This window comes from Lissotriton vulgaris, chromosome 2_1 (genome assembly GCF_964263255.1).
Source record: "Lissotriton vulgaris chromosome 2_1, aLisVul1.2, whole genome shotgun sequence".
Taxonomy (NCBI): Eukaryota; Metazoa; Chordata; class Amphibia; order Caudata; family Salamandridae; genus Lissotriton; species Lissotriton vulgaris.
The window spans coordinates 31,498,167-31,522,350 of NC_141687.1; the positions used below are offsets into that span (position 1 = coordinate 31,498,167).

The 24,184-nt window shown below is 50.0% G+C and overlaps 1 protein-coding gene across 6 annotated transcripts in view; it reads left to right on the forward strand.

The window, feature by feature from the left end:
- ANKZF1 (ankyrin repeat and zinc finger peptidyl tRNA hydrolase 1) overlaps nt 1-24,184 on the forward strand; it is a 217,242-nt gene that overhangs the window by 185,498 nt on the left and 7,560 nt on the right. For all 6 annotated transcript variants that reach the window (XM_086954366.1, XM_086954363.1, XM_086954368.1 and 3 more), the window contains exons 14-15: nt 5,113-5,280; nt 7,331-7,401. In XM_086954366.1, coding sequence (XP_086810492.1) covers nt 5,113-5,280; nt 7,331-7,401 — 239 coding nt within the window. The remainder of the gene's footprint in view (nt 1-5,112; nt 5,281-7,330; nt 7,402-24,184) is intronic.

Consider the following 24,184-nt stretch of genomic DNA (forward strand, 5'->3'; position numbering starts at 1 on the left):
GAAGAAATTGTAAAGTTCACAATTTATTCTAAAGTGGTCAATTTTGGGTGTGGGAACAAAACCCAGTTCCCTTCGCAGAACTTTCTGCCTCACTACCGCCCTGTGGGCTTTCGGTTGGGCTGTCAAATAAATTTGCTGACAAGGGGATGCTAGGCAATGAGGGTTTTATTGTTTTATATTGCCTCCTCTTTTGTACGGGTACTCGGTAGAAAGGTAAGGGGTTGTCAACGTCCTCCTTTGTTTGTTTAGCTGTTCCCAATCTCCAACTCTCCCGGTGCCTTATGGGCGTTGTAGGTCTTGCCTCCGCCGTTTTGTCTCTCGTTCGAGATGTCACCCAAAATAGAAAGAAACCACTATTAGATCTAGGTTTCGGATATTTTATCGGGGTAGGGAAGTGAGGGACCACACGTGCTCGTTGCTCTCAAGGTGCCGGTGAAGTGAAGGAAAGGTACTGGTGCAGAGAGGGTCGGTTGCTCGTGTTACGGTGGTTTACCCCACTTACGTCCCGCCCACCCCGTGAACCTGGACCGTACCTGCTCGAGCCACACTTCGTGGAAGTGTGGCTGGGCAATGCGCCTCCCCGTTGGCCTCCCGGCTTGTCGTGGTCGTCTTGGGTCCGTCTTCCCTCGGTTTCCAAGGTCCGTGGTCCGCTGTCTCCGTTGCCGCCTGCCTCCGTCCTCCGCTGCTCGTCTACCGCCTCCTCTCTCCGCTGGTCCGCTCTCCACTCTTCTCCCGATCTCCTCCTCTGCTCACCCGCCTCCTCCTGCCGCTGTTCCTCGCTTGACTCGTCTCCCGTCCTCCTCCACTGCTCACACGCCTCCTCCAGCCGATGTTCCTTGCTTGCTTCGTCTCCCGTCCTCCTCCACTGCTCACACGCCTCCTCCAGCCGATGTTCCTTGCTTGCTTCGTCTCCCTTCCTCCTCCACTGCTCACACGCCTCCTCCTCGATCGCAATCTTCGGTTCTTCGTCTTCCGTTCTCCTCCACTCCGCTCCTCTCTCACGCCACCACTCTCCACTCCCTCCGGGTGTAATACACACCTGTGTCTTGTTCGGACGTGCCTTTACCTCCAGCTGGTGGGCGGGTTCCGGGTCCAACTCCGCCCAGTTAAAGAAACACGGCTCCTCCGGTTCTTGGGATGGATGCAGCCAGTCTGTCGTAGGTTTCCAGGTGTCTGTATGCTGTGCGAAAAGAGGGGACACAGATAAAGGTAAGCCAGGAGGGCCCGGGTCCGGGTCCTCCTCGTCACACGCCCCATCAACACTGGGATCACTTGGCCACCACACGCTGCGGGGTGTTTCTGTTGCACATTACCTAAACATTGTTTTTATTATCATTTTCTCTTTCAGGTTACAGAATACTAGGTGAATCGAACCTGGTATTCCTTTGCAAGGTTGGTAACTATTGTATCCCCTCACTTTTAGAACCAGCATTACGGTGGTGTGAAGGATTCAGATACTCTCTCTAAAACTATCGGTCCTGATGAATTACTACAAGACCCGTTACAGAATATCATAGGCAAGAAACATGTCGACCTTCTACACTACACATGCCCTTTAGGATCATTGTGTCCGGTTAGGGATCCTTCTTTTTAGTTAGGTTAGTGGACCCTGGGAATAAAATGTAGGCAGTTTGGTTGCCCTAAACCTTTTTAGACACCACTTCGCACTCACTACACTACCTATTCCACACACCCACATGCCCCTAGTGACTTCTTCAAAAAGATCTCCGCCAAAGAGTCTCTTTGCGGCTGTCCTTCGGGCATTGCAGGGCCGGCCCGACGAGGAGCAGGCCCAATGATGAAGCATGACATCCTTCGGGTGTGTGAGGGCACTTTTTCTCAGACCTGAACACACTCACCCTTGCACTTAGGAACAGCATTCCAATCAGATATACTTAACTCCCTCAAGATTGGATATGATGCCCTGGAACTCTGGGAAATTTAGTGGCAAGCTGTTTTCACTTCTGATCCCCAGATGACAGTTTATTTTAAACTTGAATGGCATTTGCACATGGTTCGTATTACGTATGAGAAAAAGAAAATCTAGATTAGCTACGAAAAATGTAATGCAAGTTCATAGAAAACCAGGAGGCCTCGCTTTTGACCTCAAATAGACAAACACTTTTTTTTAATTGTAAATCCAGTATAATAATCAATCCGGAATGCAAATAAAACATTTAAAAGCACACTTTGTGTTAACGTGCTCTTTTGTCAGTGCACACAGTGTAACTGCAGACCTAAAGACCAAACACAAATTATCAGCAACCCACAATTTAATGTAAAGTTATTATACGAGTGTCATTTTATTAACAATGTAGTAACCTAGTTGACTTTCTACAGATTAAACCTTTTTTGGTTGGAACTGAATAAGTGAATTGTGTCCTCAGGCTCCCAAAGGCCCAACTTCAGGACAGTCTGAAACAAGCTTGTAAGTCAAACACAACATAATTAATATTTAGTCCAATTGTGCCCAAGAAGTCAGGCCTTTATGAAAGATTAACTTGTTACTATTTGAGACCCAATGTTGCAAGCAGACATGGGTCATGACAGGTCACCCCTTTCAAGTAATTTGAATTAAATTAGCCTTGTTGTCATTTTTCACACCCATTTACACATTCTAAAAATAAGAATTGTGGCAATAGGAACTAATTGTCCATGTCTACAGAGCTCAGCCCTTGTTTTTCATCTCCTTTGTTGGATGGATATGGAATCTGGAGCTCGTCGCGGTTAGTCGTGGGTGCCCTCTCTTATGAGTAAGGACACCGAGGCCAAATATCAAACATCTGCCCACAAGGATCCCTGAAGCGAATGCCCATCACTGCTCGTCACAGTCATGGGCACCGCCATCTTCTCCTTCAATGAAACGGCTATCATAAGACAGATACTGAAAATAGATGTTGTAGCGTAGAACCAGAGAGTAAATCAGTCCTAGTTCGCGTCACTGACCCCTCCACCCCTCTGGACTGCGTAAGAAAGACGGCACTTTCAGCATTGCAATCCGTGTCTCATCACTAGCGAAGGCGTCCCCATACGGAACAAAGCTGGTGATGCACAGTGATGCAAACAGAAAGTGCACCCATTGTAAATGTCATGCTTTGATATACTAAGGCAGGTGTGGCCCTCAGCTAGTCTGCACCAGGCCTAATCATAGCTAAATATAACTTCATTTGACAAACAATGCATGCAAATTTCACTGTAATTGTTTATCAAACAAAAAAGGCACCCTATATTCACAAGCATTGTATAAAAAAAGGTAAAAGCAACTTTAATGCTTCCGTATCATTAAAATCAGGAGCTGCTGTAGAAGTGCACATGATTACTTGATTATCACGAGCTGCTTCCACCAGTGTGTATAGACTTGCCAGTTGGGTCTGGAGCATTCAGGTGTGTGGTAACACACCTTGCCAAAGGTCAAAGGTGTCTGTGACGGTCTTAAGGGAGAATTATTGCTGCTGTCAGAAGAGGAAGGACTCTGAAGCTGTTTCCAAAACACATGAGGCCATCATTCCACAATTAGAGAGAATTTACAGATGGAGACACTTCAAGTCAATTGCCAATCTACCTAGGAGTGGATGTTCCAGTGAATTCAGACCAAGATCAGACTGTTTGCTGTTTCTGAAGATCTTAAAAAAAAAACAAAGCAGCATCTTGATATCTACCGGTCTCTGTCAATTAGGTGAACGTTATTGTTGATGATTCTAGGAAAAGACTCAACAGATGCTTCAGATGCAACAGATACTTTCCCTAAGCTTCATTAAAGCTTAGGGAAAGAATTTCGCACCCAATAAAATTGCTTTTCGGCTTAGGTTTGCGACCCAGCACCTGGATGAAACTCAACTTCTGGCCTCTTGCCAGATAAGACCCCAGTGGGGGTGCTTGGCTGTAATGCAGCACCTTTGACGAAAAACAACATTTTGAATATGCTTATAAGAATCTCACATCAACCTCTGGCATAGTGGTGGAAGGATGATGAGCCTGGCTTGCTTTGCAGCTGTGGGATCTGAACACCTCACAACCGCTGAGTCCAGCACATTCTAGAAGAAAGTTTGAGACCATTTGCCTACAGTGGATCATGAAATTGGACGCTGAACCAGAACACACCGGTCAATTTGAACCAGTTGGGCAGAGAAAGTATCACATTTTGGAATGGCCGCGTCAAAGTGCAGAACCTAAAGAAAGCTGTGTGTAAAGAAGTGCCCTCCAACGTCCCTGAGCAGAAGCAGTTTTGTAAGGTGAAGTGAGCCAGAAATCCTCGCAGGTAATGGTCGAGAGTGATACAGTCTGCGTTTACTTCAAGGTTTTACTGCTACAGGGAGGTCCACCCGTTACTGAACCAAGGGCTGCATTATTTCATAGGAGGCTTCAGGATGTTGGCAGATTTTTTGTCAAATAAATAATGACTGAGTGAATTTGTCATTCAAGGTTAGATATATCCACTTGGTGAGGGCCCGATGAAGGTCCGCTTATCTAGTATGCATCCCCAAGGCTATTAAGAGGGTCGAATTTATTTTTCACACTATATATTCATGTTAGTAAAGAACCAAGAAAGCAAATACAGGTTTCATCTTTAAACCATTGGCAAGAGAAATTAAAAGTATTGAGCGCATTGTTTCACAGGTGATCATTTCTGAAAGCCTCCCTCTCGACAACTATTTCTTCCTGTTCCTGATGTGTGGCATTAGAGGGTCAATGGCAAATGGGTGATTTTCACAAGTGTCAATTACAAAAGCAGGTCTTAGATTAAATTGAGCTATAAGTTTGTCATCCAAAATCAAATTATAGAGTTCACACTTCAGTGGGGCTAGAAAGATGTCTATCCCCTTGATTTCTCTTGATTCTCTTGTGTTCTCCGGATTTCCTCACATTCTTTGGGTATCTCTTTGCTACTTGCTACTGGTATCTCACCATTGCCTCACCTTTCACACTTCTCTGACTCTCTCTTTCGCTCATCTCACTAACCTTCTTCTACCACCATTAACAGACAAGGCCTTCTTCTAGTCTCTGCTTCATCTTCATGTATCTCTATCTCTCACTCTGCAGCCCTCTTTTTGTCTTCAGCTTTGTGGCTTCTTTTGGTAGTAAACATGTCTCTCCTCTACCACCTGTTTCAAGATCCCAGAACCCCTGACTGCAGAGCTCGAAGCCAAGAAGGAGGAGAAGAAACGGGCTCAGAAGGTGCAGAAGAAGCAGCGCGAGAAAGCAGAAAAGGAAGAGAAGAAACGAAAAGAGGAAGAAGAGGCGGAAAAGAAGAGGTTTGCAGCCTTGAGTGACCGTGAAAAGGTGAGACTGCAGTTTATGTTGACTTTTAAAATGTAAATTCCAAAATGAATTGCAGCTTGGAGCTCACAGCGGATAAACTACGAGACTAAACTAGACCATAATGATACATAATATTAGTAAAGACTTCAACATCTTTACTTATGCAGCTTAAAAAGGGCACAGCAGTTACTTTGTAGAACCACTAACTTCTGACAACTAAAACCTGAAAAGGAGAACCCAGTGGAGGAAGCATGGGCCTCCACCTTGAGCCCGCATGGGTCTTCAGGGCGGCCCAGAGTGACAGAGCTCTTTGAAGTGATTGGCTGCCAGGCACTCTGCCATCCAATCACAGTGTTCCCTAGTCTCCCTCCTGCTGCAGTCAGAATTCTTCAAAACCAGCAAAAAGGGGGTTGGGGGGTAGGCGGGGGTGATGGTGGAGGTTTGCGACTAGGTGGAGTGCAATACTTTGAAAGATAACGTGCCAAACATGTGGACCCCCTTCGGGTTGTCATTGTCTTCGTAGACGATGCAGTCCTGTCAACTCTGATATACAAATCTTTATGTCTGGGCACCAGATTATGACGTCTGACAGTCCTGGAGGGAAGCCCTGGCACTAAAAGACTCCAATGGTTTCACATTTCTGTGTCCTAGCTGTAATCAGCAGTTGTATCTTCCGTTTGTGTCATATCTTCACAACTCTTCTCCAAGGTAACAAGCTTAGCTAACTTTCTTGTTATGCCAGTGGCACCGTAGGCAGTAGGTGGAAGTGAGTGCGTGCAGATGTTAGCGTGACTATGAAAGGATGTTGAACCTCAGTCCACCTCAGTTAAGCCTTCCCCCTCCTGCTCTGTGCTCCTGAACATCTGTTGTTCCCTCCCTCCTTCAGCCTTCCTTGGATTCTCAGCTATTCTGAAATATTTACTCTATGTTCTTTCTTGAGTCTCCGTATTCAGAGGCGTATAGGCTTTCCCATCTCAAGTTTCACCTTGGTCATACACTGGGGCTTCTGGGACAGGCATCGTCACATCCTCGCCGCCACATACTCTGCTGACACATCCTCGCCTCCACATACTCTGCCGTCACATCCTCGCCTCCACATACTCAGCCGACACATCCTTGCCTCCACATACTCTGCCGACACATCCTCGCCTCCACATACTCTACTGACACATCCTCGCCTCCACATACTCTGCTGTCACATCCACGCCTCCACATACTCTGCTGACACATCCTCGTCTCCACATACTCTGCTGTCACATCCTCACCTCCACATGCTCTGCTGTCACATCCTCGCTTCCACATGCTCTGCTGTCACATCCTCGCCTCCACATACTCTGCTGACACATCCTCGCCTCCACATACTTACTGTCACATCCTCACCTCCACATACTCTGCCGACACATCCTCGCCTCCACATACTCTGCCGACACATCCTCGCCTCCACATACTCTGCCGACACATCCTTGCCTCCACATACTCTGCCGACACATCCTCGCCTCCACATACTCTGCCGACACATCCTCGCCTCCACATATTCTGCCGACACATCCTCACCTCCACATACTCTGCCGTCGCATCCTCGCCTCCACATACTCTGCCGACACATCCTCGCCTCCACATACTCTACTGTCACATCCTTGCCTCCACATACTCTGCTGTCACATCCGCTGTCACATCCTCGCCTCCACATACTCTGCCGGCACATCCCACCTCCACATACTCTGCCATCGCATCCTCGCCTCCACATACTCTGCCGACACATCCTCGCCTCCACATGCTCTGCCGACACCTCTTCGCCTCCACATACTCTGCCGTCACATCCTTGCCTCCACATACTCTGCCGTCACATCCTCGCCTCCACATACTCTGCTGACACATCCTCGCCTCCACATACTCTGCCGACACATCCTCGCCTCCACATACTCTGCCGACACATCCTCGCCTCCACTTACTCTGCCTCCACATCCTCGCCTCCACATCCTCGCCTCCACATACTCTGCTGTCACATCCTCGCCTCCACATACTCTGCTGTCACATCTCTGATCCTTGCTGACAGTTTCTTTTGTCTTAGAGGGCTCTTGCTGCTGAGAAAAGACTCGCTGCCCAGCTGTCCAGTACTGGAACGACCATAACAAACACCAGGTACACAAGATTTATTGCTTCTTTCACCGTAGTCTTTTGAAAATGTGCTTGGTATTGTGCTCAGCCCAGTGAATGTATGAGTGAATGTGCACACCATGAACTCGGTCCCTTCTAGTTTTCAGTCCTTGAGAATTCGGCCATGTGGAGCTTGTTATTTGCACAACATTGCACACATTAAGATGTTAAAGCTGTGATTCATGACCTGGTCTCCTGGCTCCAGAAGTTCCCTCTAGTTCACATTCAGTCCCATTGATTCTTTGCACAGAAGCCCCTCAGCCCTCACATGGCTCAGATAGTAAACAACAAGCCCTGTGGGTAGAGCCATCCGCATTCACCATCGGGAAGCTACTGATGGCCAACACGAGATTCCAAGATGTCGTTCACTCGCATGAGGTATTTACCTTCACTGAAGCACCGTTTTGTGTCTGTTTTAACTAAGACTAATCTAGCTTACTGTTTGTGTTCGATTACTATTCTCAAGCTGGTAGATTTTTGCTGTAGATTACTTTTCTTTTTTGGTATTGGCTTTATTCAGCTTGATTACCCAGATTTTTTCTATGCATGCATGCCCATTAGAATTGCCTAATTGTAAACATTTACAGATAATCCCCTATTTTTGAAACAATTACACAACTAGGATGCAGTCAGGCAGATACTAGCGTGATATTATTACAACATGAGAAGCCCAAGACCTGGATGGATACTGTGAACCATATGACTTGGGTGCATGCTGTGGAGTTGAAATAGAACTGAGCTCAAATCAGCGGCTCGAGTAAACCAAGTCATGCACATGCATCGTACAGAAATAGTGCAATACAAAGCCAGTTTACCGCTTGCACATCTGGGCCCCGTACGGCATACACCAAAACCTTTGAAGCCAGCGTACCTTCAGCCATTTCCACCAGCGTGCTGCTCTGTGACACCACACATCCGAAATCCCCACACCAGTCATCCCAGAAACAAGATGGCAGCCAACTGATCTGTGTTTCACAAGCAAAACACAGGCAGTGAACAGGAGTGATCGAGCGTGGAGGGCCAAAGACCCTGGATCTACTGGATCACTGTGCTGCATAGACTCTGTCATGAGCAGCAACGGTTGGAGCCAAATGTCCTTTCGGCAGGAAATGACCAGACTCGCCAACAGTTCCGATGGTGGAAGCCAGTCAAAACTACTTGTATGTGGATCAGAGGTGAGGTCCGCAGTAGATGGTAGCCACATTCTCTCAAAAGATGACTAACACCCCTCTCGCACATTTCAGTCACCTTATTCCCAGATCCAGTGAGGGCAAAACCTAATATATTCAATATGTCATTGTCTCCAAAGAAAGGGCCCAGAAGTAAGAAAGATTAAAAAATACTTCCCCAAACCCACTGAAAGGGGTGTGAAATTGCAGAAACTCCTACGTATGGAACATGTCTCTCGGGGAGGCAGAAAAAATGTTTAGTCTACCTACAAATCTTTTCGAATCTCAATGAAAGAAACAATTCATAAACTTTGCTGCCCATTCAATGCCACAGATACTCTTAAATCTTCAGGATCTAAAGAATAGAGACCAAAACATCGTATTGCAGGCCTTGTAATCTATCCGCACTTGGATTCAAAGGAGCTTTTAAAGATATTAGATCTTGCTTATCCAGAAGCAACTTATTGATACTGATATTAGTTGTTGGCTTCCCGGCAGACACAGCCCGGATGGTCAGAAACATCGGAATTCTACTCGACTCCAACCATGCCTTTGATTAAAAACAAAAAATGAAACAGCCATGGCTAGATCCTGTTTCTAGAAAAATAACAACAAAAGAGTGTTACTTTGTTGAAGAACACACAAGTAATAGAGCAGAAGAGAGTAACAACACCAATTAGGTTGTTTTGAAAGCCCTCACTCACCGACCTGGTCAATGACATGCTTCATCATCGGGCCCCACTGGGTGTGACCGAATGTCACCCCAGTGTGCTTCAACGCCAGATTTACTGCGGAGAGGGTAATGTGAAGATGTGAATGCTAAGTGATAGGTTACGTGAGCAGAGTGACGTGGTGAATTTAAAAATGCCTTGCATGTATCAAAAATGAATTTAATGACTGATCACCAAGGACATATTAAAAAATGTGTTGGTAAACAAGGCCAACTAAATTGAACGGTCTGTTTCCAATATCATTACGTGATGGTCATGGTCAACATGTTTCTGCCAATGTTGGTGTAATTAACCTGGCATTCGTCAGGACCTATGGTGTATAAACCCCAGCGGAATGGACACGCTAACACCCACCCTACCAAGGGACGTGAAAGTAAAAATTCGTCTGTGAAAGTGCAATGAGGAGGGGGCTTCACCGAACAAAAAACCGGGAGGCACATACCCTTCTAGTCTCTGGATTAGAGACTTCAAAAATTAAATCCACCTATGGAAGCAAAAGGTACAGACAAACAAACAATTAGTTCTTGTTCTGGAATTTACCATTGTAAATATAGTGACTTGTGCTTATGTGGACTGGCAAGTGCACAACACTGAACTAGTTGTAAAGTTAAGTGACTCTGCCTGTAGGTGTATATTGAACTGTAATACAGGATAGCATTATCAGTGTACTGCCGATCTCACATAGTGTCCGTGTCAAAGGGCACACAATATTGTTGCCCACCAGTGCGCGTGTATGATTCCATGTGCCGAGAGGGAAATACGTGACATTATGCGAAATGGAAGCTTCGATAGTAAGCCTATTAGGAACACAAAGCGCGTTCACTGTGTAGAACTAACGGATCAATGGGCCACCAAAACTCATTACAAAGCCACTGCAAAAAACAATCTGCTCCAATTTTCTAGCTTCCACCCGCGCCCGCTGAGGGAAAATCTGCCTTACGGACAATATCTAAGGATCCGGCGCAATTGCAGCAGTACCGATGACTTCAAACAACAATCAACTAACCTAACTGCCAAACTACAACAAAGAGGTTACCCAAATCACATCCTAAACAAAGGATTCAAACGGGCACGCAATCAACCTCGCGAAGTCCTACTGGAACCATCTGTTAGAACCACGGAGGAACCTCCCCTTACATGTGTCACCACCTACAGCACCTTGTCTAACCTGATGAAAAAATCTATTAATAAAAACTGGAAAATAATCACCAGTACCAAGAAGGACTGGCAGTCTTGTCCTCCATACAACATTCTAGGCTACTATGCTCTGGGAGAGGCCTAAACTGACTGCAAGTTAGCCTTCTGTATCACATTTAAAGAATGCCTGTTGTCAATCTGGTCAGCAATGGTTTAGATGCTTCCAAACAGATCCTGAAGTGTGGCCTGGATTCTGTCGACATCATGGATTGCTTCATTGGCACCAACGTCACACTGAATTACCAGGCGTAGGTGTGTCCCAGTGAGTTCTCATGAGACATCCGATCAATCCCCATGGTCATGCCCTTCAATGAGAAGGCTGACTTCTCTGGGGAGCGCTTCAAAAAACAGCAAAGCGACAGCTCGCTTGCTTGGCTTAGGCACCTCAGCAAGGCAGTTCCATCAGCAAGGTAGAAAATGTGGAGGCTGTTCCAGGTCACAAGTATCGTGGCAGCGCCAAACTTTGTAGCTGTTCCAGACATGCCAACAGATGTGCCATTTCTCCCAGTGAGGGGGGGGTAAGATGGGGGGTGTGGACTCATAGTTTTCCACCAGTTGAGAGAGGAATACAACGAATAGCTAGGTCATCCATCTAATCCACAAAGTCTATGCTCTACCCTTCCTGTGCCCTATGCCGGACGACCCGGCCTCCACCAGGACATGGCGGCCACTCCACGCACATGTGCTGGAAGTTGTGGCAGCTTTCCTACAAATATCAGGAATCTATATATTCCCATACTTGGATGACTTGCTACATAATCATCTCACAGAAATCACGTTTTACTCCAACACGGATACTGTACTTCATAGGGGGGTGATGCTGGACACAACACATATGAAGGATTTTCCTCCTCGGAGGGTTATGACTACACAGTAGATGATTTAGATGTTCCTGCAGATTCAGGTCTTACTCTGATGGGTCTCATATCCTCATGCATCATTTTGGTTGGGGCCACGTGCCAGACTGTGGATGGGAGGCCTCAGTGGTGCTTGAAAAACCAGTGGCTCCAACATCCAGGAAGCCACTTGGCTTATATCCATTTCTTTGAGCAGTCTTTTTAGATCTGCACTAGCGGATGTGTCTCACTAATGTTTCCCTCGTGTCCTGTGGAGTTGTTGCAGGCTACACTTGTCACGACGGTCTGGCAGAGAGGCACCTTGATATGTGCTGCCTCCCGCTTCCCGGTGAGATGCCAAACTCCGAAGTGGGAGACGGCACATAGCAAGGTGCCGCTCTGCCAGACACTCGGGGACTCTTGATGAGCCTCGCTTAACCCCATGTATATGGGGTCTCAATGAGGAATAGGCTGTGATTTACACCAGGAATCTAGACACGTCCAAATGATGGCTTTCGGCATGCTTCGGGCCACAATACATCTAAAGACAGAAATATCATGCCCTGATGAAGTCCATGGGTAGTGGTCGAAATGTGTTGCCTGCTCTGTGTACATAATTGGACATAATTGAGAAGGAATGGACATACTTATTGCGGAAATTTGATTGTGCGGTGCACTTCACATTTACATATTGAACTTTTTGGATCCTCTGATCGCTCCTTGGAAATGACGGGTGCAATGGATGTGCATGCAACGTTGCTCTTCGTAATTGAAATTGGGACATTTTTGGGATAATAAGTAGGGAGGTGCGATTGCTATAAAGGTTCGCCTTTTCATTGTGTTCCATGTACACTTGTCATGACTGCTACTTGTTAGGATGGCATGCCCATAGGGCCAATATGACTGCTTGGGACCTGCGGTACGTATAGGAGCAGTGCCTGTACATTACTTGCAATGAAGGGTTTTCACCCTGTAGTCTCAGGGAGCACTATTTAGATTCCATAGGACAACACCACCACCACCCTTCACATCAACAGACAGGACCATGAGGTGGTTATGAACCCTACTTTGGGAAGCAATTCACCTGTGGCTGTGGGCTCAGCAATAGGGGATTGTAGGAAGGGGGAGGCTCTAGTTGGCGCAATGCAACACTAGCGACAAGCAGGGACTCTCTCTTCCTCGTCAGGGCTGAGGGTTACCTTCCAGACAACCTCTGCTTACCCTCTAGGTAGTGTGGCTTAAGCAGTCGTAGGCTAATCTTTGGGGCACATAGGGTTAAACACTTGCAACAGTACACCTTTACAACCAACCCACCACACAACGAGACCAGACTGTATTCTTGTAAAAATATATATCTTTATATAGATTTTAAGCAGGCTTGTGAATACAGTCAATAACTTTATGAAGACGGTTGCAAGTTACGTAATTCGGATTACCACAGTTCTTATGGAAGTTCTCTTGAGGCCCGTAGGCCGGTGTTATTCAAAGTTCTTGTGGAGCCGGCGGCTTCCAAGGGATCTGTCCCACGTCGCGTTGCCTTCCCGGGGTCGCTGATCGTTGCGGCACTTCGGCCGAGCAGGTCACTGGTCGTCCGGGGCAGCGGTGTTCTGTGGCGGCAGGGTCCTCTCCTCGTCGTCCGCTCCGACCCTGGAGGCGGCGGCTGTGCGGTTGTGACAAGTGGCAGTACGGTCCCCAAGTGCAGGACGTACCCAGCCAAATGTCGGTGCAGCTGTGGGCTCACAGCTGGGCTGTCGGGCAGGCTTACCGACCTTGCGGATTCTCGTAGGGCAACTGTCCGTCCTTGCAGGTGAGTGACTGCTCGCTATGCAGTCACCTCGATAGCTCGGACCGGACGGGTCCTCCTTTGCTTTGCTCTCGGGCTCCCGGTGCAGTTGCGGTCACGGTGTTCGGGCCAGCGGCGGCTGGTCCTCACTTTGCTTCTGCTGTTGCTTTGGGCCCCGGTCACGGTGTTCGGGAGGATGTCGATGCCTAAGAGGAGATTCCTCTGTCAGTGCTGCGGCGATGGTCAGCACCCGCAGTCGCTTTTCCAAGGGGGTAGCGTCCACTGGTCCTGGGACGCTGGTCAGGGGGCAAGTTCAGTTGCAAGCCCTTGGAGATCTCTTTGCAGAGTTTGGCACAAGTAGCACAATAGTCTTTTCGTAGTCTTATTGTCTTCCTCTCCTTCAGCAGCAAGGCACCAGACACAGGCAAGAGTCAGCACCCTTCCTTGTCTCTCACGGTCCTTCTCGTAGGGCAGAGTCTTTCTGTGGCCCAAATCGGATCTAATTTTCAAGGAGCAGGGCTCCGTCTTTTATAGGCCAATTCTTTTGTTCTCGCAGGCCAGGGGGGCCTTTGCATAGCCACTCTCAGTTCTGGAGTACCCCCGCGGGTGTACTCCGGCTTCTGCTTTCAGTGTGAGGGGCAGGCGCATCAGACGCCCCACAGGAGGTGGAGCCAGCATTGTCCGGACAGGAGTGGCCAGAGTACCTTGTTGATGGGGGCTTCGCCCTTCCTGGGCCAGGTGCCGGCAGAGTCATCCGCCGCTCCCCAGGAGGGTGGAGCCAGCATTGTGGAGGTCGAGCACAGTGACAGCTAGAGTCAAGAGGCACTCCTACCTCCCACTAAGGTGTAATCTGCGCATTCACCACCGGTCATCCCTCCAGCCCTGTCACTCACACATCCCAGACAGTCAGATACACACCAGCAGAGGCGGCTGAAATGGTTAAGCAAGCAAATGCTAACTTTCTAAAAGTAGCATTTGCAAACCCAGGATACTGAAATAAACTTGACTACAAGAAATATCTCCTTATCCTGAGTTCAGGCATACTAAACATGACTCACTACCATGCTCCTTGAGCCTGCGGGGATTATAGGGTGTAATAACCCTCGCAGCTCAGTCTGGCCTAATGGAGCAGGTAGCCTTCAGTAGTGAAATACGGTCTTCGTTGTAAGTCACTACTAGGACATGCCACGCACATCAAGGCTTGTCCTACCTTGCACCTACAATGCACCCTGCCCGCAGGCCTACCATAGGGGTGACTAATATGTAGTCAAGGGAAGGGTCGGTGCTGGCAAGTGGGGACACTTACCCAGCTAGCGTGACAGTACGAGACCGCACGCGGGTTCTGCGGTCGCAGTTCCCAGACACATCGTTACGGCTGCTTCGGTGGGTGGCGCAACCCGCGCTGCAGGCCCACCAGCAGTATTGGCATCTACAAGCCCCGGCACTCTCTCGTGCGCTTTACTAGGGACTAACAGTAAATCCAATGCACCAATCATGGATACCAATCATATGTACAATTTACAGTAGGGAGCACTTGCACTGCGGCACGGATCAGCCGTGGCGCAGTGCCCTGAGTATCGGAAAACCAGCAAAACATCGGAGGCACATCAGCAAAAAGTGGAAGGGAGACTCACGCCAAGGTGCCAGGTCTAACATGTGTCCCCTCCAGCTGAAATGTGGGGGGAACTACCCTTCCCCAGGGAGTTCCACATCACTAAGGCGGAAAAATCTGGACAGACCGTCAGCGTTGGCGTGATCGGTGCCAGGGCGGTGTTCCACCGTAAAGTCCATACTCTGTAGAGAAATGGACCACCTCAACAGTTTCGGGTTCTCACCCCTCATTTGCATCAACCATCTGAGGGGCCTGTGGTCCGTCTGAACTCGGAAGTGAGACCCAAACAAGTAGGGTCTTAGCTTCTTCAGCGCCCAGACCACAGCAAATGCTTCACGCTCTATTGCACTCCACCTACTTTCCCGTGGAAGTAACCTCCGACTTATGAAGGCTACGGGTTGGTCAAAGCCCTCCTCAGTCATCTGTGAAAGAACAGCCCCTACACCATGCTCTGAAGCGTCTGTTTGCACAATGAACTCCTTGGAGAAATCTGGGGCCAGGAGCACGGGCGCCGTGCACATGGCAGTCTTCAGGGTGTCGAAAGCTTTCTGACAGGTGTCAGTCCAAATCACATTCCTGGGCTGCTTTTTCGAAGTCAGCTCTGTCAAGGGGGTCACGATCGTGCCATAGCCCTTGACAAACCTCCTGTAGTACCCAGTGAGCCCCAGGAAGGCCCTCACTGCAGTCTGGGTCTTGGGGGGTTCCCAAGCCAGGATGGTTTCGATTTTGGGCTGCAAGGGGGCTACCTTGCCACTCCCAACTTGGTGTCCCAAGTACACCACTGAACCCTGCCCAATCTGGCACTTGCTTGCCTTGATTGTGAGGCCTGCTCTGCGCAGGGCCATCAACACTTCCCAGAGGTGTCGCAGGTGTTCGGGCCAGGTGCCGCTGAACACCGCGATGTCATCCAGGTAGGCGGCACTGAACTCGTCCAGTCCAGCCAACACCTGGTTGACCAATCTCTGAAAGGTGGCAGGGGCATTCTTCATTCCAAATGGCATAACCCGGAACTGGAAATGCCCATCTGGTGTAGAGAATGCCGACCTCTCCTTTGCCCCATCGGTCAAGGCGATCTGCCAGTACCCAGACGTCAAATCAAACGTGCTGAGAAACCGGGCAGCCCCTAGCCGATCAATGAGCTCGTCAGCTCTGGGGATGGGGTGCGCGTCAGTCTTCGTGACTGAATTGAGTCCTCTGTAGTCCACACAGAACCGGAGTTCGGGTGTGGCTCCCGGCGCAGCAGCCTTCGGCACCAAGACCACGGGGCTGGACCAAGGACTGCTGGAAGACTCAACCACCCCGAGGGCAAGCATCTTGGAGACCTCCTCCTTGATGCAGGCCCGTACCCTGTCAGTTACCCTGTAAGCCTTATGCTTCACCGGTAAGCTGTCTCCAGTGTCCACATCATGGACGCACCAATCTGTGACACTCGGAACCAGGGAGAACAGGTCTGGAAACTGTCCCAGCAACTGGCGGCAGTCCTCCTGTTGTTCGGCGGTCAGGGAGGGTGAGAGGTTAACTCCATCCACTGACCCATCCTTCTCACAGGCCACCAAGAGGTCAGGAAGAGGCTCCGACTCCTCCTCCATCCCGTCATCGGTTGCCAACAACATGCCCACTTCGGACCTTCGCAAGTGGGGCTTGAGGCGGTTGACATGTAGGACCCGTAAAGGGTTCCTAGGCGTCTTCATGTCCACCAAGTATGTCACGGGGCTCTTGCGCTCCACAACCTCAAATGGTCCTGTCCACTTATCTTGAAGGGCACAGGGCTCCACTGGGGCCAAGACATACACCTCCTGTCCAGGCTGAAGCTCGACCAGAGTGGCATTCTGATCGTACCACCGCTTCATTTCTTCCTGGCTCGCTTCCAGATTTGCCTTGGCAAGTTGTCTGAAGCGTCTGGTCTGGTTTCTGAAGGCCAGCATGTAGCTATATACATTCTGGGGAGGTTTCCTGGGAGATTGCTCCCAGCCTTCCTTTACCAAACTCAGTGGTCCTCTCACGGGGTGACCGTACAGCAGTTCAAAGGGGCTGAACCCTAGGGACTTCTGTGGTACCTCGCGATATGCAAACAGCAGGCATGGCAAGAGGACGTCCCACTTACGCCTCATCGGACCTTCCAGGCCCATTATCATGCCTTTGAGGGTTCGGTTGAATCTTTCAACCAACCCGTTACCTTGGGGATGGTAGGGTGTGGTGAACTTGTACGTTACGCCACACTCCTGCCAAAGGGACTTCATATATTTCGATATGAAATTGGTCCCCCTGTCGCTCACCACCTCTAGAGGGAATCCTACTCGTGAGAAAATTCCCATCAGTGCACGCCCCACCACGGGAGCCGTCACTGTCCTCAGAGGGATGGCTTCAGGGTACCGGGTGGCATGGTCCACCAAGACCAGGATGAACCTGTTGCCCATGGCTGTCTTGGGGTCCAGAGGCCCAACGATGTCAATACCCACTCGCTGGAATGGCGTACCGACCACAGGGAAGGGTTGGAGGGGAGCCTTCTTCTTCCCTCCCGCCTCCCCACTTGCCTGGCAAGTCGGACAGGTTCTGCAATAAGCGTCTGAGCTTTTATGCATTTGGGGCCAGTAGAAGTGGGTGACAAGCCTGTCATAGGTCTTGTCCATCCCCAAATGTCCTGCTAAAGGCACATCATGAGCCAGCCCCAGTAGGAAGGCTCTGAATTTCTGGGGTACCACCAGCACACGGGCTGACCCAGGTTCAGCAGCCTTAGGCTCCGAATACAGGAGGTCGTTCTCCCAGTACACGTAATGTGTTTTGGCCTGAACACCATTGGCCTGGTCTGCAGCCTGTTGCCGCATACCCACGAGAGAAGGGCATTCTTTCTGCTCCTTGCAGAATTCCTCCCTGGAGGGTCCTCCTTCTTGCTGCCAATGGGTCAGCTCAGGCAGGTCCCCCAGTTCGGCGATCTGTTCCCCTGTAGGCTCCAGGGCATCCCCCTCAAGGTCTGCCTCCTCCTGGACCGTAGGAACTTCAGGGGCCGGTTTCCCGCGCCCCCTGCGCCTTCTCTCTAAAGCCGGTTCCTGGGCCTCTCCATCAGGCCCCAGGACCTCTCGATCACCCTTACTGGCTGCCATCGACCGGGTGGTCACGCACGCCCAGTCAGGCAGACCCACCATCCGCAGGTGAGTTGCTTTCTCCACCTTTTCCCAAGGGGAGTGCTCCAAGTCGTTCCCTAGCAAACAGTCAACAGGCATGGTTTTTCTCACACAGACCTGCAGAGTACCAGAGACCCCCCCCCCCACTCGAAGGGAACTTGAGCCATCGGACACTGGCTCTCAGAATTATCAGCATTGATAACCCTACAGTAGGCATGGGGTACAACCTGCTCTTGAGACACCAGGTGCTGCCTCACTGCAGTCACACTGGCTCCTGTGTCTCTAAGAGCCTCAGCTTCCTTGCCATTGATGATCACCACCTGCCCATATTTCTTAGTGTTAGAGGGCAGGTAGTTCGTAGGGATCATCTCACTGTCTCCTAGCGAGACCAGGGTCATGTGAACGGGATCTCCACCCCCCGGGACCATCATTTCTTCTCCCAGGTGAACGCTAGTCACTTGTCGGGGCGGAGCACCAGTGGGTGCAGGTTTTCCAAATAGGCGACACTTGGGGTCACTGGATATGTGCCCAGGCTCGCCACATTTGAAACAATTGAAGGGCCCCTTTGGAACAGGTTTACCTGTCGGGGCCCCATTCTGCTTCGGGGGTGGGGGAGGCTGAGAACCCTGCTGCAGATTCCCTTGGGAACTACTTTGGGGGCCTTTTTGGAACCCTTTCTGTTTTCCCCCTTTGTCCCCCCCACTCTTCTGCTGGGGACCCTGCCCACTCTTGGCGGAATCTCCCACGGGACCCTTGTGGACCCTGGTGCTGAGCCAGCGGTCCGCCTCCTCAGCAAGCTTCCTCGGGTTGGACAGCTTGCTATCGATCAGGTGTTGGCGTAACTCAGGAAAACAGTGATCAGACAAGTGCTCCCATGCAATTAAATCAAAGAGACCTTGAAAATCATTCACTTTGTTACCTTTCACCCAACCATCCAGTGCTCTGCAAAAGTAAGTCACATACTCCACATACGTATTCCCAGGCCGCTTAGTACATCCCCTAAACTTCTGTCTATACATTTCAGGGGTAAGCCCGTACCTGTTTAATAAAGCTTCTTTCATGTGGGCATAGGATCTCTGATTCTCAACGGGCAAATCTAGCAAGGTATCTCTCCCTTCGCTAAGGAACCTTCCCCACAACCCCGCTCCCCAATCCTTGTCAGGGACCCGGTGGGAGGACATGGCTACCTCGTATGCCCTAAACCACTGTCCTATGTCATCCCCCTTAAAGAACTCCTTAACTACGTCCTTCGGGATGTGCACTCTTGACTCTACCTGCACTGGCGATGTGCTGCCACCAGAGGGAGGCCGATCCAAGTCTCTCTCCTTGAGACTTATCTCCCTCATCTTGATTTCATAATCCATCTGGTGCTTTCGCTCTTCCAGCGCCATTCTTTTGGTTTCCAGCTCCAGCTGGATTTTCAATTCTGCCAACTTTCTTTCGTGATTCCGGGTTTCCTTCCTGTCCGCCAGCTCCTCCGGCGACAGGCCTTTACCCAAGCTGTGCTCGCTGTCTTGCCTTTCCAGATCGATCAGATCCCCAAGCGCATTCTGCTCCTTCGTTGCGTTCTGCTCGGCGAGGACGTCTTGCTCCTCCGGGGTCTTTCTGGATTCCACCCAGGCTTTCAGGGCCTTGTAGAACTCCGGCTTGTTTTTGCAGCCAGCGTGCGGAACTTTTAGTTTCCTACAGAAAAACTTCAGCTCCATCTTGGAGTATTTGTCCAGCTTTGCGGCGTCCCACTCCACCTCCAACACCTCAGAGGTCGTGGACTCCGCTCCATCCAGGCTCTTTGTGCCCGGCATGGTTTCTGCACTCGGAATCTTCTTTCAAAAAGCAAAGTCTGTGGTTTAGTAACTGTACCGTAATCCTTGTGTAGTGGTCAGAAGCTCAGGTATAACTATTGCAAGTGTAAATTCGAAATCCTCACCGCTGCGTTCAATGTAGGAAGGGGGAGGCTCTAGTTGGCGCAGTGCAACACTAGCGACAAGCAGGGACTCTCTCTTCCTCGTCAGGGCTGAGGGTTACCTTCCAGACAACCTCTGCTTACCCTCTAGGTAGTGTGGCTTAAGCAGTCGTAGGCTAATCTTTGGGGCACATAGGGTTAAACACTTGCAACAGTACACCTTTACAACCAACCCACCACACAACGAGACCAGACTGTATTCTTGTAAAAATATATATCTTTATATAGATTTTAAGCAGGCTTGTGAATACAGTCAATAACTTTATGAAGACGGTTGCAAGTTACGTAATTCGGATTACCACAGTTCTTATGGAAGTTCTCTTGAGGCCCATAGGCCGGTGTTATTCAAAGTTCTTGTGGAGCCGGCGGCTTCCAAGGGATCTGTCCCACGTCGCGTTGCCTTCCCGGGGTCGCTGATCGTTGCGGCTCTTCGGCCGAGCAGGTCACTGGTCGTCCGGGGCAGCGGTGTTCTGTGGCGGCAGGGTCCTCTCCTCGTCGTCCGCTCCGACCCTGGAGGCGGCGGCTGTGCGGTTGTGACAAGTGGCAGTACGGTCCCCAAGTGCAGGACGTACCCAGCCAAATGTCGGTGCAGCTGTGGGCTCACAGCTGGGCTGTCGGGCAGGCTTACCGACCTTGCGGATTCTCGTAGGGCAACTGTCCGTCCTTGCAGGTGAGTGACTGCTCGCTATGCAGTCACCTCGATAGCTCGGACCGGACGGGTCCTCCTTTGCTTTGCTCTCGGGCTCCCGGTGCAGTTGCGGTCACGGTGTTTGGGCCAGCGGCGGCTGGTCCTCACTTTGCTTCTGCTGTTGCTTTGGGCCCCGGTCACGGTGTTCGGGAGGATGTCGATGCCTAAGAGGAGATTCCTCTGTCAGTGCTGCGGCGATGGTCAGCACCCGCAGTCGCTTTTCCAAGGGGGTAGCGTCCACTGGTCCTGGGACGCTGGTCAGGGGGCAAGTTCAGTTGCAAGCCCTTGGAGATCTCTTTGCAGAGTTTGGCACAAGTAGCACAATAGTCTTTTCGTAGTCTTATTGTCTTCCTCTCCTTCAGCAGCAAGGCACCAGACACAGGCAAGAGTCAGCACCCTTCCTTGTCTCTCACGGTCCTTCTCCTAGGGCAGAGTCTTTCTGTGGCCCAAATCGGATCTAATTTTCAAGGAGCAGGGCTCCGTCTTTTATAGGCCAATTCTTTTGTTCTCGCAGACCAGGGGGGCCTTTGCATAGCCACTCTCAGTTCTGGAGTACCCCCGCGGGTGTACTCCGGCTTCTGCTTTCAGTGTGAGGGGCAGGCGCATCAGACGCCCCACAGGAGGTGGAGCCAGCATTGTCCGGACAGGAGTGGCCAGAGTACCTTGTTGATGGGGGCTTCGCCCTTCCTGGGCCAGGTGCCGGCAGAGTCATCCGCCGCTCCCCAGGAGGGTGGAGCCAGCATTGTGGAGGTCGAGCACAGTGACAGCTCGAGTCAAGAGGCACTCCTACCTCCCACTAACGTGTAATCTGCGCATTCACCACCGGTCATCCCTCCAGCCCTGTCACTCACACATCCCAGACAGTCAGATACACACCAGCAGAGGCGGCTGAAATGGTTAAGCAAGCAAATGCTAACTTTCTAAAAGTAGCATTTGCAAACCCAGGATACTGAAATAAACTTGACTACAAGAAATATCTCCTTATCCTGAGTTCAAGCATACTAAACATGACTCACTACCATGCTCCTTGAGCCTGCGGGGATTATAGGGTGTAATAACCCTCGCAGCTCAGTCTGGCCTAATGGAGCAGGTAGCCTTCAGTAGTGAAATACGGTCTTCGTTGTAAGTCACTACTAGGACATGCCACGCACATCAGGGCTTGTCCTACCTTGCACCTACAATGCACCCTGCCCGCAGGCCTACCATAGGGGTGACTAATATGTAGTCAAGGGAAGGGTCGGTGCTGGCAAGTGGGGACACTTACCCAGCTAGCGTGACAGTACGAGACCGCACGCGGGTTCTGCGGTCGCAGTTCCCAGACACATCTTTACGGCTGCTTCGGTGGGTGGCGCAACCCGCGCTGCAGGCCCACCAGCAGTATTGGCATCTACAAGCCCCGGCACTCTCTCGTGCGCTTTACTAGGGACTAACAGTAAATCCAATGCACCAATCATGGATACCAATCATATGTACAATTTACAGTAGGGAGCACTTGCACTGCGGCACGGATCAGCCGTGGCGCAGTGCCCTGAGTATCGGAAAACCAGCAAAACATCGGAGGCACATCAGCAAAAAGTGGAAGGGAGACTCACGCCAAGGTGCCAGGTCTAACAGGGATTTCACAAGTAGCGTCACATCTTGCAGGTTTCTCCCAGGGTGAGAATGGATGCTCTGAGACATCTCTCTCTGGAGGAGTGAGCTACACACCAAAGCGATGGACAAGATCTTCTCCAATCTCCGGTGTCCAAATGTGGATCTCTTTGCCAAGATCCAGAATGCAAAGTATCATCAGTTTTGCAACATGCACTTGCTGTGAATTATTCCCTGGAGGATCCCTACAGGTTCATTTTGTCATGTTCTCTGCTAAACACATTCGCATCAGCTTTGTGTTAAGATTAAGCAGTGCTCTGTAGAGTTCCTGCTGGAGTCTTTTTTTCTTCCATCTGAAGTTGCGGATATCAGCTTGACGGCAAAGAAACTCAGTACAGAATCTATTTATGCAGGTCAGTCCAGCGACCGTACCTTGACCTCCTAAGCTCATTATGTTTACAATTTAAATAACCCCGCACCTCCATAGATTTCACTTCCTTATGGTACTGAGCTATGGAGCTCTCACGAAAGCAGTAGGTGGGTGGGACAAGCAGCTGAGGCTGTTAACTGAGCTGCACATGTCAGATTGGTCTGTATTTTAGCTGTGGCCAGCCGGACATGCTCAGTTCAGGCTTCCACATTCAAGGCTGGATTCAAGCTAGCCTGGCTGAAGAAGGGTGACCTACCCGGAAACCGGTCCCAGGATGCTTGTTTCTGGTCCAGGGAGGATCCGGCCTGGCAGTTGGGTCTGGACTGTTCCCATGGGGCACAGGGTCAAGCCTGATTTGCATATGGCTGGGTCCAAACTGGGGTGGTGTAGTGGGCAAAAGAACGATGGATTTAACTCCGATCTTTTGACTGGGGTAAAATGTTTGCATTGTCAGCATTCCGTCCATCATTTGTTTGCTGCAACACTTCCACATTCAAGGCTACCGTGGAGCTGGGTGAGCAGAGACACAGCCCCATCAGTCTTATTTGGAGCCTTGTGCTTCATAGCCCAGCCAGTCCTAGCACTGCTCTTATGCTGCATAGTATTATAAGAGCAGTGATTGGATTGGCTGGGGAGTTCAGGCTTATTTTTCCCCCAGCCAGCAAACACATTTTTACATTAGGCAGTATGAGGTAGGAGGATTTGTGACGAGTGATTAGGCGGCTAACTGCCAATTTAGGGCCTGTGAGAAGAGGTATTTGGGGAGTTATGTGGTTGCTGTTACTCTAGAGGAGTTTTTCCTCTTTTTTACATGTAGGCCAGAAATGGACCATAGCCCACAGCAGGGTCTTCAAACTGGGGGGCAAGCCCCCCTTGAGAAGTGTTCCCGGGGAGGCGCCAGGCTGTGGCAAAAGAAGCATCCTGCTGATAACTGCTTGGTTTTGTTTAAACAGGGAAAAATGAGTGGCCGTAAGCTGCTCTTCAGTGGGCCCTCACTAGCATCTTTTGTCATTTAAATCCTGGCTGGGAGTGTGTGTCAAAACCCCCACCCCCCACTTCTAATATTCACATGTGGATACTTTTATACGTTAGTAAGGCTGCCTGACCCGAATAGTATCTTTGGGAATCATGTGTTTGATTACATTTGTTAAACTGTAACATAACTTAACTGCAATGATTGAATAAGTCTAGACATTTTTAAATATTGCCAATGTAATAAAATAATTGTGAAAAAATCAAGAGATGTGTTTTTACAGCGCTCTTCCTTAACCGGCGTATTTTAAGGTGCTCGTAAATATGATAATGATTCAGGTGATTGCCTAGGATCACACAATTTGGTAAAAAAAGGGGAAGCAGGAGTCTCATCTCCAGTTTCTGGATTCATGGTGAACAGTTCATCCACTAGATGAGCGACAGTGGGTCTTGGTGATCGAGATGTAAGGGTGAGGCGGAGAAGTCACGTGAATGATTGGCTCATTTTTGGTGTGAGGGTTCAAGAGGGCCTGGAGCTGAGCCAGAGCCAAGCATCTGACTCGAGCTCTGAGTGGTTGGCCCCTCTCTGCATAACGGATCTGCTGCCTGGCACAGTCCAGCACACCGGTGCATGGCAGAGGCAGAACTGGAAAGTGCCAAACAAAGGCGTCTACA